Source organism: Hippocampus guttulatus, chromosome 19, assembly GCF_054856545.1.
Source record: "Hippocampus guttulatus isolate MCC_2025c chromosome 19, RoL_Hgut_1.0, whole genome shotgun sequence".
NCBI lineage: Eukaryota > Metazoa > Chordata > Actinopteri > Syngnathiformes > Syngnathidae > Hippocampus > Hippocampus guttulatus.
The window spans coordinates 3,801,462-3,822,349 of NC_141279.1; the positions used below are offsets into that span (position 1 = coordinate 3,801,462).

General features: G+C 40.4%; 2 protein-coding genes across 2 annotated transcripts in view; one reads left to right on the top strand and one right to left on the bottom strand.

Annotated features, from left to right (window-relative positions):
- Positions 1–4,332, top strand: c1qtnf1 (C1q and TNF related 1). Its single transcript, XM_086099433.1, has 4 exons — positions 1–196; positions 836–972; positions 1,810–1,910; positions 2,166–4,332. Exons 1-4 carry the CDS (start codon positions 185–187, stop codon positions 2,714–2,716), a joined length of 801 nt encoding a protein of 266 aa, XP_085955559.1. The 5' UTR covers positions 1–184; the 3' UTR covers positions 2,717–4,332.
- A 13,240-nt stretch (positions 4,333–17,572) lies between these two features.
- rbfox3a (RNA binding fox-1 homolog 3a) overlaps positions 17,573–20,888 on the bottom strand; it is a 220,247-nt gene continuing 216,931 nt past the window's right edge. The window contains exon 17 of the mRNA XM_086138891.1: positions 17,573–19,912. Coding sequence (XP_085995017.1) covers positions 19,910–19,912 — 3 coding nt within the window. The 3' untranslated portion in view covers positions 17,573–19,909. The remainder of the gene's footprint in view (positions 19,913–20,888) is intronic.

Here is a 20,888-nt window from a genome sequence, read left to right on the forward strand (position 1 = left end):
GGACTTTCTGGAAGCTACTGCCTGTGCTCTGTGTTTGAGGAGTCAAGTGTGATCTAAGGAGAAAGATACGCAAAAAACAAAAAAACAAAAAACAAGAAAGGAACCTTGCTTGTACAAGAGTGGGACAGGAACTGAAGGAAAATAAATTCTTCTGTTTTTCATTCTGAGAGGAGAATAACGTGCCATGGCATCAAAAGTAAGATTTTGCCTCTTGCCTATAACTTTGATCCTGTAATAAACAATGTACTGATTGGTGTTTGTGGCGTGAGGGAACAGAAGTCAACACTATTGTGCTTATGTTCTGAAGTCTGACATAGCCCCAAATATAAAACATCCGCACCAGTTTACCGAGACGTCTACAATGGAACGACTTTGAATGCTCCATTAATTTATAAGAATTTGTTTTCCCAGCTTTCAGGTTGATGCCATACAAAAGGAATAACTTGTCTGAGCATGTCGCAGGCACCAGGCATATTATTCCTCCAACATCGAATATGCACCACCATGTCCATGAGGATGTCATTTTAGCTACGACGATCTTGTTATTTTTCTTTGTCTGACTGTTGTAATGTGTTCATGTGTACAACTAATCATAAAAATAAGTGTCTGCTTTATTTAAAAAGACTTAATAGTGGCCTATTAAATAGACCAAGCCTTAATAATACCATTTTGAAAAGTAATTTGAACATTTCAGAAGTTGTGTATCAATATTGGCAGCCTTTGGCATGAATCACTTTCGAAGAAGTGGCTCTCAGCTTCCAAAAAGTTGGTAACCGCTGCTTCTAAACACTCCAAAAACTTGATGGCCGTTTCTTGATTTCCTTCTATATTGCAGATGGCACTTTCCATCGTTTGGATGTTGATGCTAATCTGGCATTGTCCAATCCTTACCTACCGGCCAACTGAACATGGGGTGGAAGATCCAAAGATCAGAAGGGACCACACGGAGCAGGACTACCATCGTGGTGCCAGGTGCACACCTCGTCCAGACCGATTTGGGTCGTATTTGCCTGCTGTCTGAATGTAACCTTAACCGCCATCTTGAACCGGGCTCTGATCTGCAACAACAACATACTCGACCTTATATTAACTCATTCAGTAAGAGCCAATTCTGGACCAAGTCTGAAAAGACGTTTAAAAACGTCTTTGGGAGTGAATGAGTTAAATATTTTTGGATTTTTATTGCTATCCCATTTTTGAACAGTGTGGAATTTATTGAAACTAGCTGTGAAAGCAAATATTCATTTATTCAATTTTGAAACTTTTAATTTTTTAAAAACATATATTTCAATGAACGTCAAAGTTGAAATATGTGCTAATATTCTTTTGTGGGGTGGCATTTTTATATCAGACTCCAGAGGACTAGTGCCTCACCAGTCATGAACGTCAGTGCACGTCACTGGGATGACAAGAACTCAGTTCAGTGAGCATCGAAAGATGAACTGACTAAATTGCCTTTTGTCTGTTTTTGTTTCTCCCACACTCGTTCCAGTAAAAGGATCGATTTCAATCAGGGGTATTTGGCGCGCGATAATGTGAGATGAAAAGAAGAATAGTCAAGTCACATTTCCGTTTGCTATTAGGGTTTAAAGCAACACCGTTCTATTGTGACACCGAACTATGAACTGTAAACTCAACGTTTGATGGTTATAAAATTCATACCTTTTTTTTACTTTCGTAAAAAAAAAAAGTTAGATTTTGTGCCGACACCTTTGGAATGATAAAAGTACCCTTTTTATTTATTTTTGGTCATTTGAAGACAATTGCGATACATCTTAACTCGTTTAATTGTTCATTGTACACGTGAAGGGGCAGAGAGTGTCGCCGTTGCTGCGACCCTCGAGAGTCTGCCAGCCAGCAATACCCTCAGTACCAGATTGCACCTCAGATTAACATGACCATATTGAAAGGTAAAACCGCAAACAAATTTTAACTGCCGTTATCGACTGTGTTCATACATACTGCATATCTGCATGCCAACACGATCCATTTGACAATTTCTACTGGGCTATCATTTCCTATAATTACCCCTTTGACTTGATTCAGGGTTTATATCCATTCCCGAGTTTTTCCGAATATGAATCGTAAGCAGACGCAAATCAAGTACCAACTTAAAAATACAAAAGAAATTGCTCCACACACTCTGCTTCTTATCCTTCCTACAGGTGAGAAAGGTGAGGTTGGCGGAAGGGGGGCTTACGGTAAACCCGGCAGAACAGGTCAGACGGGCCCACCGGGTTCTACTGGGATAAAAGGAAGCAAAGGTAGCATGGGGATTCCGGGGGAGCCCTGCAAGAGCTACTTTGCCGCTTTTTCAGTGGGCCGCAAGAAGGGTCTGCACTCTAACGACTATTACCAGACACTGACATTTGACACAGAGATCGTAAATCTCTACGGACACTTCAACATGTTTTCGGGTAAGTTTTACTGCTATGTGCCAGGGATTTACTACTTCAGTCTGCATGTGCACACGTGGAATCGGAAGGAGACTTACCTTCACGTGATGCACAACGAGAAGGAGGTCGTGGTCCTTTACGCGCAACCCAGTGATCGCTCCATCATGCAAAGCCAAAGTCTGATGTTGGAACTTGAGAGAGGTGATCAGGTCTGGGTCAGACTGTATAAAGGAGAACGTGAGAACGCCATATTCAGTGACGAATTTGACATTTATATCATATTCAACGGACATCTGATCAAACACAAAGATGAGCTGTAGATAGCAAAGCGGCAAGATTTGAATGGTTTCTACTGGTACTCATGGCGGTGAAATATTATGAGCAGAACCGGTTCGGTTTCTCATCATGATGACTCTAGAATGTTTAGACAGTGGCGGTACCGAAGTATACGGGTTTTTTTTAGTTTTCATTTTAACATTTTGTTGAATGACAAAGATGACAGTGCTTGGTTTTGAGATTCCAGCACCATAATAGTAACACATAACAGTAACGAGAATAAATAATGACCAGTAAGTGCCCTTATCTGCTCAAACTATACAAACTATATATTAAAGTAAGGGGCATAACTTTGCATTTGTTGTTCACAACGAAAAAATATTGTTGAATAACACGATACTGTATATCAAATGTTTCACGGTATCATTAAAAACTACTGTAGTATCATTATAAACTCTGTGTCAATGGAGGGACTCTGCACTTAATTTATTTTGAGAAAAGCTGACAATAAATGTGAAAAGTCTACCAACAACATCATAAAGAGAGTGCATTGCACTTGTTTTATGACAGTCCTCACATCTATTTCGGTTTTGGGAAAATGGAAAAGAATAGTTAAGTTGTATTGTAGCTGCAGTGATGCTTTGGTCAGATTGAAACTTACTTGTCTTCATTATATATATATATATATATATTTTTTGATGTTATTCTCTTGGAGCATCGATGTAAACAAGCTTTCTTTTTAAACGATGTGTCAAACTTAAGGCCATAGCCAGACCGCCACATCATTTTCTCTGGCAAACTAAAGCAAATCAAGTGTGTCCGTATGTCATTTTTCTTGCTAACTGGATTTGCTCTTTCATTTTGTCAGAAAATCTTTTCACCTTTACCTCAAATATTACAAAGCATTATTTTTCTTCGCCAAATCTTAACATGAACAAAGGTATTTATTTTTGTCGTCACGATTTCCCATGGAAACTCTCGATTTCAAATGCATTAAAAACACACACACATCGCATAGAAATGTCGGGGAGCTTGCGTGTACGTAATAATACGATGAAGTGATGATGTATTTGTTATTTTCACAATCATAAACGACCCTTTGAGCTCATGTCACGCAATGAGAACGACTTTGACACCGCTCTTCATCCTCAACCTTGACACAGCGCAAACTGGCGTTTGAAGCGATGACAACTTTCCACCACACGGTGGCAGACTTGACTGCTTAATACGAGGCGGACGCAAGGCGTTGCTAAAATGTCAGGTCGATATTTACAATATCTATTCATTCACTTGTCATCTGTTAGACCATATGAACGACTAGCTATTTTAATAGCTTCAATAATGCTATTTGTACTGTAGACTATGCCCCTTGCAAATAAAATGTATCAACCATCTTGGGTACTTTGTGGCGAACTGTCAATTGCTGCGTGGGATAAAAGTCTTTGTTACTTACGACACCCTTTTCAGCTATTGGGTAAGGGAACCTGTGTAAAATCACCTGCCAATTTTCTGGAAAACGCTTCAGGGACTGTATTTGTCACCGTGCTGATTTTACCTGGTTGAAAAAAAAAAGGTATACAGTATTTGTAAACAACATGCAAGCTGTATGTTGCAGATTGCTATGCAGTACCATGATAAGCAGTAAACCTCACCCAAGCTGTCTTTTGCCATTCATTTCCCCCAAATAAGAGCATTTGCCATCCTTCTCTTGTGCTTTTGCTCAAGCCAGTCACTCCATTCCCAAGTGGTTTGTGGGTACTCAGGAAATACAGCTATAAAGGCGTTGTATATGTGCATCTATATGTGAGGACCCACAAGCAATATCAATTTTTAATTCGCTGAGCACATTGAAGGGGGCTGCTACAGACATGCCGGCATTGTCTATTTATTAGCATATGCCGATGGGAGGCCCGCTCTAAATAATCAGCCTGCACGGGACACCAGCGCAATGAGACATTAATATTTCATAGCGCATTGTGTACCTTGGTCTATAGAAACATAAATAGTCTTGGTTCATGATGGTTTAGTAGGTATTAAAATTGAAGACTACCCTCTTTTCCCTCAAGTTTTCAACAAGACCCGGAATTCCCGTTCAAACGTTCAGGCTTAACTAAATCCTATGCAAACTGCAATCACATTCTAAACATATTGAAATAGAGTAAATTCAAATAGAGGCACATGTTTAAATGCTAAATTATTGATTTAGCACTCTGCAAGTGTAAATAGTTCTCAAAAAGAGGCCCCCAGAACACCTTCCAATGCACTAAACACGCCAAAGATCCATGCCTATGACTTCTCCCCAAAATTAAATTGAATAATTATTTACTTTCGGAAACAATCTACACAAATCGAAACTTATTAACCCTTTTATGCACCTTGTAACCTGATAACATGACAAGCTGTCCACTGTCGTAACCGTTGTCCCTGAAAGGGTGAAATGCTGCTTATGGGACAGAGTGAGCCGAGCCGCCAATCAAAAGTCATGTATTATTGTGTACTTATCTGTAAATAATTTTCATTGCCTGGCATTGTCTTTGTCTTCATCGGCGTTCATGGCCACTCATTTTGAGGAAGCGTGTGACGTTGCTGGATTTTTTTATTAGGTTGGAATTTCGTAACAATAACATCGAGAAGCACTATTGTCCATGTCGTCTGATTTCATTCGCTACGGCCGTCCGTACCCGTGGATGAAGACGGCTGCTTTAGGCTGAACCAGCTACTCCAAATCTGTTGTTGATCATTTACCCGCTTTTGTCACTGTGCATGCTTACATTCATTTGTTCCGACAACACCTGCTTGTCTTTACCTCTGACCGGCTGACAATGAAATTTAACGCATCTTAAACACCGTTACTCCCGTGGGGCTGGTGTTGAAAACACTCACCGGACATGTATGAGGAATCAAATGTGACACTCCCACAGATGTGATGTATTGAGTGTGTGTGGCCAGTTTCAGCAGACTAAGCCCTGTGATCCTCCACCCTTGCCAATCAATGATGAGGCTGTGGCGGCTGTGTCAGCAAATCTGAGTGCTCACTTCTACGGCCACGACAACGGTGCTCTTTCTTTGTTCGGGTTTTCTTCAGCTTCAGACTTGGGGTAAAGTGATCTGAAAAGAAAATACTAGATAAGTACCAAAAAAATAAATAAAAAAGGCGTAAAACTGAGAAATACATTTGGAATGATGATACTGTATTACAAGGCAAAAATATTTTAAAGAATGAATGTCAAAAGGAGATGCTATCACTCTCCAGAGACTGGACGTTTATTCACAATTCATTTTGATCATGTAAAAAAGCCTTACAGGTCCCATGCCATCAAAATCATATGACATGGTTAAAAGGCAAAGGTCTGTAAAAATGAGTGGATTTGAGTTCTGCGTCATCGTGACGGACTACAGATTCGTCACTCATTATTGAACTACCTGCCCACTTGGTGGAGGCTGAAAGAAAGGAAAAATGGTGCCTGTGAATTGAGCAATGCTAAAACTCAGCATTAGCTGGCAACCTCCGAAGAGTCAAGCAATAAAATGCTTCAACATTTTTGGGGAGAATTAGAAACATACTATGTTCAGGCACATTTCGAGGACGATGACTTTGTCAAATTTAAAGCTTTCACACATGCCACAAAATACATATCTGAATTTTAAACGACACAGGCATGTGTACACACGCATTGGTCAGTTCCCCGCTGGCGGCTGTAAGGTCACGTAGTGTCACCATGGAGATTGATTAAAAAAAAAAAAATCTGAGATGCCAGAGATGATGACTTCGCACTCGTCAGTCCGCGGCTGGGGAAACATAAAGAGAAAAAAAGCCACCACAAAATGATGAGACAAGTGGCCACGTATTGGGAGCTGTCAATCAAGGGCAAACTATTTCCTGCACAAAATAATGAGAACAGCAAACCAGTCGATTTCAAAAAAAAAAATATATATACGTTATAAATGAGAAAATGGCTCATTCGAAATCACAGGTATTTCTGGTCCAACGTAAATTATCTTGCAAACCTGATAAAAGGACATCGAAGAGAAATCCCACAATCTCAGTCATTTCAGTTCGCATATTTTTAAACTCAGCAGACCCAAATGTTTGCGCAAGCAAATTGCCCACGCTCCTGCTTGACCTGACAGTTAACCATCAGCTGCCTACGCGGGCCCAAAAAGGCCCGATAGGACTCCTTTTTTCAGATGGCACCCGTCATCGACACTACGTAACAAGTGGCAAGGTAACAAAAATAGTGTGTCAATGTGTCACATCTAGTTTGACGAGAGCGCTCTGACGGCAGCTGTCAGTGTGACAATTACCATTGACCAATTCCTTGACATTAGCTACCAAAAAAAAAAAAAAAAAAAAAGGTGAAAGAAAAAGCCCCAAATAAAATTAAAATAAAGAGGTGACAAAATGAAATAATCATCAAATCCTTTTTTTTTTTTTTTTTTTTTTTTTGCACCGGAGTTATATGAAACATTAATTCATTCTGTATATTCCTCCCCCTTTCTCATCTGCGACTCAATCCCGTGGTTATATCTCGAGGGGAAAAACTAATAATGACAAAAAAAAAATGCAGAAATGATTAAAAGTTGCTTCTCTTCAAAACTTACATTAGGATTAATGGGAAGGGTGGGGGCAAGAGATTCAGAGAAATAAATCTCAGACTTGGTGGAAAGGCAGGAGAAGAATGAGGAGGGGGTGGGGGGAGGTGGCGAGTTGAGACTGAAGGAAGTAACACAAAAGAATGGTGCCCGAGTGTGCAGGACAAAAAAAAAAAAAAAAAAAAAAAAAAGTAGAAGGAAGTTGATGTCGAAGAAAGCAGAGACTACCAGCCTCTGTCGGTGTCTGTAGTTAATATTCTAGCGGTTTGCCTTGGTCCATGCACCTCATTTCTGTCTGCAAATATTTATACTGGGTAGCCCTGTATCTATGTTTTCTTTTATGCTGACACACACACACGGCATATATACACACATGGCGTGGACTACATCATCTTATTACAACACGTGCACCAAAGACAGCAAAGTTAAAAGGCCATGTCTACACAGACATTGGTATTTTAAAACAAATGATTCGTTTTCCTTGTTTTCGAATGTTTGGAAAACTCGGACCACTGCGAAAACGTTCCACAGCTTGAATTTGAACAGTGTGAAATTTGTTTTAGTTGCCTTTTATCCATCGAATGACATCACATCGTCAAACGTTTTTCAGCACCCAATCGATTTCTTTTTGACCCAATTTCGTTCACTGCTAAGGATTTGGAGTCTAACTAATTATTTTCTCATAAAATTTGGAGTTTGTGGCCTTGACAACACAGAAGCATCTGCTGCATAATGAAACTGTACACAGCAGATTTCTTTTTGTGTGTGTGTGTGTGTGTGTGCACGTCACACACACCGGGGTAGTATTTTTGAACATTTAATTACAAAAGGGGACAGCAGGGAGGATGGGCAATAGAGGAGAAAAATGATTGTTTTTAATTAATGAAGTATACAGGCACAGGAAGGCAGTCGGGAAGTGAGTAGTCCAAAAGGACGTCAGCATCTGGCTTCCGCCGAAAATAAAAGCCCATTTTGTTGTCTAAACACACATAAAATACACACTGAAATAGGCTATAAGTGGTGTCAACACTCCTTTATGCATCCCCGCTGTGTAATTATTCTCTTTTTCTACCCCCTACAGAAAATGTGTTTATTAGTACTCTAACAACAGCGCAGACAGTAAATGCTTTATAGTGTTTAAGCCAATGAGACATCATCCCACTTCACATTCTTTTATTTGCTCTTCAAAGTTATACTATGTATAATTCATCGAAACGGAACAGAACACCCTACTTGGCACGATAGCATGAAACATTTCGAAGGATAGTGTCGGCATGTGTTGTCCCCCGCCTCCAGATTCCAATATCTCAGTTTAGTCCCCGGGTTTAAGCTCGTCGAAACAAACCGAGCACTACGTCATCTCAAACGTCCGTCGGTTGTATCAAACGCTTCCGGGCGAAATAAATCGTGTCTATGTCTGTGAAAAATAGCGTCGAAATGAGCAAAAATGAAGTCCAAGGGTGTCAAAGGGTAACACCCAAAGGCTAAGTTCGAAGCCGGGCAAGACGGGCTTTAAATGTAGCACAGATCATCGACGAGACAACTCAATGCGCTTCGCACGAGCAAGGAAACAACACCTACAAGCATTTACGAACACTTCATGACATTCGGAAGCATCGCGGAGAAAAACAAAAGTAGCTTACACAAAAAAAAAAAAAAAAAGACTAAAAGAAAATAACATTGACAACTTTTGAACACATTGACAGAAAACTTCTATTAAAACAGCGCACACGCACACATACATGCACACACACACACACACACGCACGCCTCTGCGTCAGTTGGGCCCAGACCAATAAGGTCTAATTTGGAGGAATGAATTTATCTTTCTCCGAGGGTCTTCCCTCCGAGGAGCACAATCACTCGCAGATATCACCAAAACTTCGAGACTACGTGTGTGTGTGTGTGCAACCGTGTGCCACAGTATATCGGACAAAGGGAAAGTGTTAAGCCGTTTTAAAAACACACGGTCCAATTTCTGGCCCCTTTCACTGAGGCCGCCGAGGGGCCGCCATCTGTCAAGGTGCTATCCTTTCAATTTCCTATCCTCACCGGTCATCAACCTAAACTGCTCGAGTAAACCCAACCATACCCTCGCTATTCCCAGTGCTGCTTTTACAGTTCCGGGGTTCCAACTCCCGCGGTAGCAGACGCAAAGGCGGTAATTAATGGATTTACACATTGAGCTCTTGTCAAACACATGTCAAGGGCACGCAGCTATCCCAGCCCACCGTAAGCGATTAACTTCTCACAAAGACATTCACACACTGGCGAATTAAGATCCGAGTCCCTCTGATATATTAAAAAAAAATAAAAAATAACACCCAGTGCCGTTGAAGTATACACCCAAACACACAAAGGCAATTATCTCAAGCTATAGCCCACTCATTGGGGGTTGGGTGACTTAAGGAATGCTAATGAAAAATTATGCTGTCTAGGCAGCCGGTCGGCAAATGCTTGAAAATAATAAGGAAATAAACTTTTTGTTTTATTGGGGTGGCTGATTTGATGATAGAAAGCAGTTTCGACTAAAAGTCGGATTTTGGCTGTGACAGTCTGAACAAGGGTAAAGGGACCCAGGTCGTCGGACTCGGGGGGGGGGGGGGGGGAAACATCGGAATTGAGCCGTTCACACTGCTGCAAGAAACGTGACATCCAGAATATGCGAACAAAAGATTGCTGTTTACATGCCACTTGCAGGGATGGCAATGGCTAGTGATGAAAAAAGCGGAAAGAGGCGTGGCCTGGACGGGGCGACCAATCACAACAAGTAAGACATCATACACGTCCAATCGCAGGGCTGTTTACAATCGGAAGATGGAAAGACTGATCGGGAGAGCTCGTGAAAACTCGACGATAAGGTACCTGACCCCCCGCTAAAATCTTCTCAACGGACTTAGACGATTCACAAAAATGAACAATTTAAGAAATAAAACGGCGGATTTCCGCGTATCCGCGGAAAATTGCCATCCCTGCACTTGGTAGAAACTCTCTTTCGTTGACCCCTGCGAGACAGTGATCTGAGATCTCTTGAAAAGATGATTCACGTTGATTGAGACCGTTAGCCGACTGTACCAAGACCCAAGTTGAAATTACCCGACGCCGGAGTGACGGCAATTCGTAGGATGTCAGGAGAAGTCAACCGTCATTGTCGGTAATACCGACGCTAATTGTGTAAACCTCACCGAAGGATACATTGCTATTCAATTACAGTATGTCCAATTATGACCAAAAAAAAAAGAGCAAACAAGGGCAGATTTAATTTGCAAGACATCTTTTCTTTCGTGCCATTCGTTTGGGATTTAGCAAACTGTAAAATGGGAAAGGTGGATTTTGTGGCAAGCTCATTAATTTGAAAAAAAAAAAAAATGATGGCTCGAAAAGGGGTTTAAAGTCAATATTACCATCGTTTATTTGTTCCCCCCTACCCCTACCCACCAATGACTGGAAAAGAGAAATGCGGTCGTGGTGTGGCGTACATGACTGACGGTGGACTGCGCGCGTGACATTCTTTTAATCGCCACCACACAAGGTGGCTGACAGAACTCAGTCCAATTCAGCTGGGATTTATTTTGTGGAATGAATTACCCTGGGTAATTAAAAACCTTAATCCCCCTCCCCTCTTCCCCCCCCTCTCAACACAACAATTTTGTTCAAACCTCGAGAAGCAATCCAAAATTAATTTACCGCACCACTGAGTAGTATTAATGCTTTGGCCGACTCCGCCTCAGCCACCCATCCACGTCTTCATCTTATACATTGGCGATGTGATATCAGACGATAGGCTTGATGTTCAAACATGAAATGTTTCCTTGTGTCATCATCAGAAAGACGAGAACAGGACACGGTGGGTCTTAGCTTTACGAGAGCGACGACAATTATTCGGCGGCGGGCGCGCTTTAGATGACTCCGACGCAAGAAGCTTCCCTGTGATTATCGTCAACACTGTTTCGCGCGTCGACATGCGGTCGTGGTCTTGCTCGCCGATTGCATGAGCGTGAACTCAAAAATAAATGTACGATGACGTGCGTCAATCTTGAGGCCTCGGATATTTTTTTGTTTTGATGGCGTTTAATTCTACATGGTTGAATGGGAATGTTTTAACAGAGTACCTTTACTCATCCATCCATACGGTGCACCGAGGACATTTTCACGGCGCCAAATTTTACGCACAACGCCCCTGCAATGCTTTCACAGATCTGAATGAGGGCAAAAATCTCTTAAAAAAATAAAATACAATTAAAAAAAACACCAAGAAATTACACGCACCTTTGGCAGCAAATACAGCCTAAAGTCTCTTGAGGGGGGGAAAAAAAAATAAAAAAAATAAAATAAATATATATATATATATATATATATATATATATATATATATATAAGAATTCATTTGATTAATTTACTGTTTTCACTGTCCTTCTATGACTGACTATTCATTACTCTTCGTGCAGCACTTTGCATGAGGCGATGGTTGTTTTAAAGTGCGAGATCAATAGATTGCCAGGTCGGCCATTTTTCTTAGCAGTGCCGCTTGAAATCCAGCACAAAATTTTAGAACTCTCTTGAGATCTTAAATCAAAATTGAGTCTGGGCTGTGCCCGGGCCACTGAGGACCATTCGCAAAGTTGTCCCAAGGCCACAACTTTGAAAATTTGGCTGGGTGCTTAATGTTGTTGCAAAATTCAAATGAGGTCAAGATTGCTCTGCAATTCATCTTTCCTGACTAGTCTTCCAGTTCCTGCCTTTGAAAAAACATCTCCGCAGCATGATTCTACCACCACTATGCTTCATTGTAGCGATGGAATTGACCAGGTCAAAAGTGCTGCCCCTGGTTTCCTCCGAGCATAATGTCTGGCTTGCAACTCGTGTGAATTGATAACACTTTGACTTCCGTGCTTCGGACTTCAGAGGCACATTTTTGAATCGACTTTTGAAGCATTCAACTGTTGACGTTCCACTCCGGGTGTGCAAGGATCGCGCACGCCCATTCTCTAACCATAACAGAGTTTAGTAGCAGTCAATTTACAAGACAAAGGAGGTCACAGTGTGGGCTAAACAAATTTAGCTCAATATATGGGATGTCCCGGTGCAGGATATTTACAGTTCGAGGAATTGAGCTGGCTTGCTGTGATAAAAAATTTATATCGGGCAGGCAGGACAACTTGGCGAGGAAAAATTGTTCATCAAGAAAGCTGCGTGGTTCTAAATTTGTTGTCGATGCTTTTTGACCCCCTTGGGTGAATCGTGTTTAGCAAACATAATTCTTAACAGCAGCCGCGTGGCCCTCCGAACAGTTTTTTCCTTCCGATTAATACAACTTAACCCCAAGATAGGAGAGAAAATTAGGTAAACTCCATTTATCCTTGATGTATTTCTATATAAGGTAACGATAAAATGTATTGAGGGGATCGATATTTGGATGTGCGGTTTGGAAGTGGAATGGGAATCGGTTACCAATATTTCTTCTCTATCAGCTCCCAGTTGCCTTAATAATAACGTGGGCGACATAATTTGGCCAAAATAGCCTATGGATGAATCATAAACATATTTTGACACCACTTTCTTGCCATGCCAAAATCAAGCTGGTCCGATATCACTTGCTTTTTCATTTTCTTCATTCCGTTTCTCATATTGGGGTTGTTTATAATTTACTACATTCACTCAATTATTCTTTATATATTCTTTCTACTTTTTATTTTTGGGTTACTTTCAGGATCCAAGGACTTATGTTCAACCTATTCAAAGGTCAGGGTTGCTATGCGCGTGCTGAGAGTCTACGCACCTTGACAGCTGTTTCCCCGAGTCTGAAAAAAAAAAGAAAAAGCCAACAGGATCCACATTTTAATTTTAATGACTATATTCCAAAATGCTGTCACTGACACAGACGTTTGGTGTGACTTACTTTTTTTTCGATGACTTGAGCCTTCCTGCCACTTTCTTCCCATGGATCCGCTGGATGCATTTCGGTGTGTGGACATGTAAGTCGTGTGTAAATGTGTTGATTGTTACTTATTAATAATCACGAAACAAAATATTGTCATAAATCAAACACAACTAGCCTGCTGGCGCAGTTGACCATCAGACACGCGCTGGCTTGAACACAAAATATCGGCCGCCTAGGGGCACAAGTGCCCATTATAAAATCAGGTTAAAACAAAACGACAATATACTCAAGAAAATAGCTCACAACACATTAACAAAAAGGATCAAATCTATTGATTAAAGAAATGTTTATTAATAATATTTATGGTTGGAATAACTGTAATAATCATTGTGATAATGCACCAATATCATAATAAAGAGCATTATTAGTTTGGAGCACATTGGTATTCTACAAAAATAAATTCAGAAAAAGAAATAAAAACGATATTCATAAGTATTGGGACACGTACCAAAAAAAAGTACTTTCTTTACTCATTTTTATCAGATTTTTTTTTTGAAGCCCAAGCTCTTTTCCTATTAACCTTGGTGAAGTACCATACTCAGTATTATTTTATGAAAATCAACTATTATCCAAACACATCAAATCAACTTGAGACCGTCAACCTGCTTCAAAGATTAGCGCGGATGTCCAAAGACTTGAAGGATGCATGACGACGTGTGGTTTTTAAAGAAAAAAAAAATCATACTTCAAATCAAACTATTCAATATTCAAGTTGAGTGAAGATTGCTGTTGTGACCCAATGCGCAGGGGCAGAATATGTCCCAACACTTATGGAGAAACTGTACAAACACGCAGGACTGTAGTGAAGATCATGTGTGACGATTATTATTGGTGATGGAGCTCTCATTTAGAGGGAAAAAAATAATACACAGCTAAGCTTGAAGACTGACTTTTGAGCCATATCCATATCTAATTCGCATAAACTAATAGCACCAAACCGCTCTCTCGCGCTCCACTAAGAGGACTTTTCTTGCTACGGACTGTGCAAGGGAGGGATTCGTCAGGAGACGTTTCGACAATTACATTACGGAATTCAAGAGCCGAGTAAATTGACCGATTTGTTCTTCATTACAGTCCGATGCGGGGGGGGGGGGGGGGCAATAAAAGAGAATGCAAATTGAGTGATGTCACAGAAGAGTTTGGAGTTTGATACGCTTGATCCAAAAGCCGAAAAAGAAGATCTGCATGTAAGAATACAAAAAGCACATTGAAAGCCTCAAATACATTAAACAAAAAGACCCTAAAAGAGATTCAACAGTATTGGGAGGAAATCTTTTTTTTTTTCTTTCTACCATTCAAAACTTTGTGCTTTGGGGGCTGCATAGGAGAGGACGGCTGTTGGGGTTTGAGGAGTGTTGGAGGTGTAAAGGCCACAGTATACAAAAAATAAATAAATTAATAAATAAATAAAATAAATAAAAGCCTCATGCAGAAGCACCTTCAAATATGAGCACACACTGATAGTTTTAATTCTTAATTCGTTATGTGATGCTGGTGGACTTCCTGTACGTTCTGATTTCCAAACCCATTTTCCTCCAAATAAATACATATAAATAAATAAATAAATAAGCTTTTGTTAGTTACAAGTTTTAACTTGTTTTCAGTTTTATGAACCTTGTGGTGTTGGACTTTGGAAGCGACACCGTTCCCCCCCCCCCCCACAATGAAATGCTCCCATATAAATAAATAAATTAAATTGGAAGGATGTATAGCACAATTTTGAGCAAGCTTTTTTTTTTTTTTTTTTTTTTGAAAAGTCCAAAATAGTATACTGTGGTCTTCGATGTGGAGGTCAGTGGGTTACCAGGGGGAGGTAGGTGTGGTTTTGGCATATGGATTTTTTTTTTCGGGTGGAGCTGGGGTAACAAAGCGGCGCTAAGCTAGGGTCTGGTTGGCCGGAAACTTGACAGGAGCAGCTGCTTACGGTTTTGCGTCTGAGGTATACAACAAAATAACAACATGGGGAACTTCTTGCAGACATTAGAGAGGAAGCTCAAGGATTTGTCATGGATGGAGATCTTCAAGGGAAAGGACACACGGAACATTCTAGCTTGTAGGGTTCCTCTCAGAATGACCGTATTTTGCCATGAATGCCTGAATGGAAGCCTCTTCTGTGTGTTTTATTTTTTATTTTTAATCCCCTGACTTCTCTAACCAGAGAGTTAGCAATTGGGGGGGTCATATGTAAACAGGATGAAAATCTTCAACCAATAACAGAAAACCCCCCCAGAAAACTTTAGCTCCAAGAAGAACAAGACAAAGATCCGAGTAAACCTCGATCTCTGCTTAGATTGACATCGTTAGTTGCTTTCGTAGTTTGTTCTTGTTTCGTTTTCTGTTAAGTCTTTCGTTGGGTTTTCTTCTTTTGTTTTTTGCCTCCGTTTTCCAGATCCAACTGCCGGTGGGTGATCCCGGTTAAAGTGCGGTGGATCGCGGCGGGATGAGGGTGGGTAAGCCTTCCGTGAAAGATAATCCACTTTGACGCCCCCCGCACTCACACACCCACATTTCGTGTCAGTCCGTGAAAAAGGCTTCCAACCAGAGAGCGCACCGTCGTGCACTGCATGACCCTGCATGACTGTCCTTAACGTGTCATGTGCACTTTCGACGATACAAATGCCGCCACACGGAAGGCATCTATCTCGTGATATTTTTCCAAACAGCGCTCTATTTGAGCGGAACACAAGACGACTCGTTCATTGTACAGCGGAAGAGAAAGAAAAGGAGGAGGAGGAGGAGACTTCAGCTTTCAGTGTCATTTTGTGGCAAGAATTCCCTCCTCTGTCAGAGATTCCTGAAAGCTCACTGGGAAGGGGGAAAAAAAAAGCACCCTGAGGCTGCTACATTCATCAATGCACAGTGCTCTTTTTCAGAGGGTGGACAAAATCACGCCAAGACGAATGAATCAAAAGTGTGACAAAAGTTGACCGACCGTGAAGGCACAGGGCAACAAGCCAATTATTAAGAATCATCACTGCGAATATATATTGTCGCCGTCTAACTCAAAAATAGAAACATTTGTGGAGAAATAAGCTACAACAATGGCTGCCGATACACCTCTGCCAGGGAGATTGTTTTCATAGCATTTTTTTTGGTGCGGGAGTTTTTTTTTTTTTTGTTGTTTATCGTAATCATCAAGAGACAAAAAGATATTTCCAGCCTTGGTTTCTCGCTGAATAATTCAGGCATGCGGTGGTAAGTATCATGTCCAAGTGTATCACACGGTGCTGATTTAAATCTTTACTGTCAGGTCCGCACCTGACTGAGAATGGTCGAGCAAAATATTTTTTGTTTCTTTGTAGATTTGAAAAATAAAATTCACACAAATGTGACAATCTTGTCAAAAATGATCGCACAGCTGTTTACATTTTTAAAGACTCAACCGGGTGAGTCATACGTTTCGGGAAACGTAAACCGCACTTTAGGTGAGTTGGAGCGGTGAGCAGCAAAAACAGCGGTGACTTGAATTTTGAGACCCAGTTTTAATAGCTGCCCTTTTCTATCTCCACGAACGGATTTGCAAGCGGCCAAAGCAACCAAGAGAGTACCCATTATTGTATTGCCGCAAGCAGCTCAAACGTTAAGGCCACAGGGAAATAAAAAAGTCTGCTACAAGTTTACAATGTTTACCGTTGCTCACTCTTGCCACTTCCTTACAACTGACCAAACATTAGCTTGAAGTATGCTAGCTCCAGAGGTTCAAAAATTGATTTATAAAGATGTTCTAAATGAAGGGGGGAGCACAAAACAACACTATTTGAAAATAAAAACATGATGCTTTAATTTTGATTTGTTTAAATCCTCATAAACCATCGCTACGGATAGCTCCTTGAGTTTTCGAACTTATACAGACACTCACTAAAAACATTAAAGAAGTCTGAAAGCTCAATATTTTGTCCACCCCCTTTTCCTCAGAAAAACCTAACTTTTAACTTTCTACGACTGCTACAATGTTTACCTTTGCTCCTTCTTACCACTTCCTTACAAATGACCAAACGTTAGCTTGACGTATGCTAGCTCCAGAGGTTCAAAAACTCGAGGATTTTGTTATCAAGATTTTCCAAACGAATGCTTGGGGGGGAAAAACCCCAAAACACTATTTGAACATACAATTATGATGCTCTCATTTTGATTTGTTTAAATCCTAATAAACCACCGCAATGGATAATCCCTTAAGTTTTAAAACTGATACCGAGACTCAATCAAAAACACCAAAGAAATCTGAAAGCTCGATATTTTGTCCACCCCCTTTTCCTCACAAAAAAACTAACTTTTAACTTTCTACGACTGCACACACCAAACCGTAGCACCTTAACAGCACTAAGATTCAGGGAAGCTGTAGAAAAAAAAAAACTATTTCAAAAAAGACCTTTTCATCTTTGCCTCTGTATTATTCACACGGGACGGTCTGCTCCCAATTTCCTTGTTCTCATCAAATTTGAAAAGCCAGGCAAAGAAAAATTCTAACTGATCCTGCAATGATTAAACATTTCTGTCTCTCCCACCGGCTGCAGGGTGCCGGTGGTCCTTCAGGATGCTCCCCTCCTCCAATTTTCATTCTAGCTTATCCTCTTTTTTTCACATGAATACAGTCACTCCGGGTCAGTAGAAGTCCAGCATCTTATCAGAAACATTTTGCTATATCATTTACACATTTATATCATTTACAGAGCACTGTATTTTTTTAAATATAGATACTGTAGATAGAAAACAACATCACCTACCTAAAAAGTTCCGAGAGTTTTTGACTTACATTCAGTAGCTGAACTGAAAAGAAAAACAAAACCAAATGAATGTCAACAGAATAAAACGTCACACCGAGTAGAAAACTCATCATACGTTTGACAGTGCATTAAATCCTGCGTGGGAGTCGAAAATCAAAGGCAAACTTTTTCTCAATAGCTGCAGATCACAAATAGATATATATCTATACTCATATATAAATGTTTTTTTTTGTCTTCTTACTGGTAATACAATAAATACAACATTAGTAAATGGCTACAGTTGACTTTTCGACCATGCCCGACAGCATGTTATTAGTACAATGTTTTAAATATAGAAGGATGTCACTAAAGAGAGAGATCCATTTAAATAGAAAGGATGAAAGAGACTCTTCATAAAACGTTTTTTTGTTCCTCGACTCCCTTTTTCGTCTTTATACAGTGAATTCAACCCGGAGGCATTTGGACAACGATTGTTGACAATTTCCGAGATTTTGACCATGAGCACCAACACATCGGATTTAAAATAAAGCGGGTGAGATATGATTGATGCGAACTCACAATTTAAAAAAAAAAAAATCTAGCATTTGCAAAGTAGGATCATTTTATGGATTTGACGCGGTCATGGTTGGGTAATTTGTAATCCAAACCCTGGATTATAAATGATGGTTTTCTTGACAATTATGTCATGTCTCCAAATACTATTGAGCCCATAAAAAAACATTGATGTAATTCAATCAATTTATGCAACCGCCAAAACATAATGACATTAAATCCATTGTGACTGGCTTTTCAAAATAAAATCACAAAACCTCAGTCATTGTCCAAATACGGTCTCGGGCTGGGCTTTTTTTTTTCTTCTTTTCTCTTGTTTTATTTTAAATCCTCCATTCTTCCGTCCCCACTGTCCGATGCTTCAGAGCAGCTCCCGTGTCTTGTCTAATTTGTGCGCTGTCTGGCCCCACCCAACCGTAAAACCCGACACGACGTATGAAAGCAGTTCACTACACAGCACAGCCACCTCGACCACGACACTACAGCGACACATTTGGTTGTAATGATGGCGGGCCCTCCAGCAAAGGTATCCTGTATCGAACCTTGACCTATTCATCGAACGTCCCCATTCATTCTTTCTTATTTCCATCTGTACAGACTAGTGCAGTGGCACACATTCTTTTTTTTCTTTTTTTTTTTTTTGTAAGACATGCCAGAAAAGTAACAGCTACCGCAGTACAGTAAGAAGATGACACTGGCTCTTTATCTTTTGTCCTTCAGGATTTGGAACGTCTCCTCGACCGGCTGCGACCCATCCGAGACACACTCGCACACAAAAACCCATCGAGCCCCTTCGTTCAACCCGGCAGAAGCCCAATGAAGAAAGGGGGTGGGGGGGTTTCATGGGTGTGAGTGTGTTGCGCGACGGGATACAATCAGAAGACATCAGGGGGTCGACTATCACCTCACTGCTCCTCTTCTAAATTGTAAGGACACGTATATATTTTTTAAACATACCTACAGTATTACACCCATATGCATGTGTATGTATATGTATACACACACACACATACACACTATAGATATACACACGTACATATTCATAATACATACATTAGTCTTTGTTCCTTTTGGAAATGATAAACAGATTTTTTTTTTTAACAAAAATAAATTGTTTTATGGTGGCCCGTCTACTTGGTCTCTTCCACTCAGCAAGGCTTGTTTTGTTTTTCGACATGGGTCAGAGCCAGCAGCGCCTCCTGCACCATAATAGACTACGGAGGTTCAATGGTTCGGGCCGTGGCCTCGGAGTAGGCCTACAATCATCTTCCGTTCATCCTTCAGGTTGGGTTTCCCCCCTTCTTCATACGACGGCTCCGGAACACGTTTTTTTGTTTCTGTTGGTCTTTTCGTGAAGTCTCTCTGCTTTCCACATTTTTCTTCTCAGTTTTTGATGTCCATCTGTACCCATCACTTTAGAGTCTTATTTACTGAAAGAGAAAGAACAAGGGAAGGGTAAATACATTGACGCAGTTACATTGCAGACAGGAAATATTGTTTGTGTCATATTTATTTAATTCTTTTTACAGCTTTTTTTTATTTTTTTACAGTCATTAAACAACCATTTACAGAATTAATGAAGAAAATCTGTGGGTGGTCCCCTCCTGCAAATGTGTTCATTCATCCTCAAGACAAAGTCACTGACGTTGGATGATGGGAGGTCGCCATTTTGTCATCTCGTGTATGGACCTGTTAAGTTCTTCAACACCAAACTCATCCAAGAATGTCTTTATGGACACCTTTCTTGTGCACCGTAACACAGTAATGACGAAACTTTTCTTACCCTGTTGGAAAATCACGATTTAGCAGGGCAACAGACTTTTTTTTTTTTTTAACGAGGAGCACAGTGCACCCTCAAATGAAATTTTACGGGCACAGGTTGAAATTTTGGTACACTATAAATGGACTTACCCATTTATCAGTAATATATAGTAAAAATGGGCAAGTCAATACTGATAAATGGGCTGAAGAGTGGAGCAGTCGTTGGTCAGCAAAAAAATAAATAAAAAAATCAAGAATATATCTACACATGTATATATATGTATTTTTCGGTTATAGACTTACTTGGTGATTGTATGTGTTAAATTGCAAAAGGCTATTCGTACCCTGACCAAACTTATATTTTAACTGAAAGGTCAAAGTGGCAAAAGACTGGAAGATGTTGTATTCTTGACCTTTTGAAATGTAATAATATCCCAACACTTTGAAGGAATGCAATTATTCTCAAAAGGACATTCCAAAGGATTGCGGCATGGCGGAACAACCATAATACACGACACTCTAATCAACCATGAAGTTAGACCATTGGATATGCCTTCATGTCTCTGCAATCGGCTTGCAACCAATTCAGGGTAGACCCTCTTTTTGCCGAAAAACAGCTGGCAAAGGCTCCACCTCAAACTATAA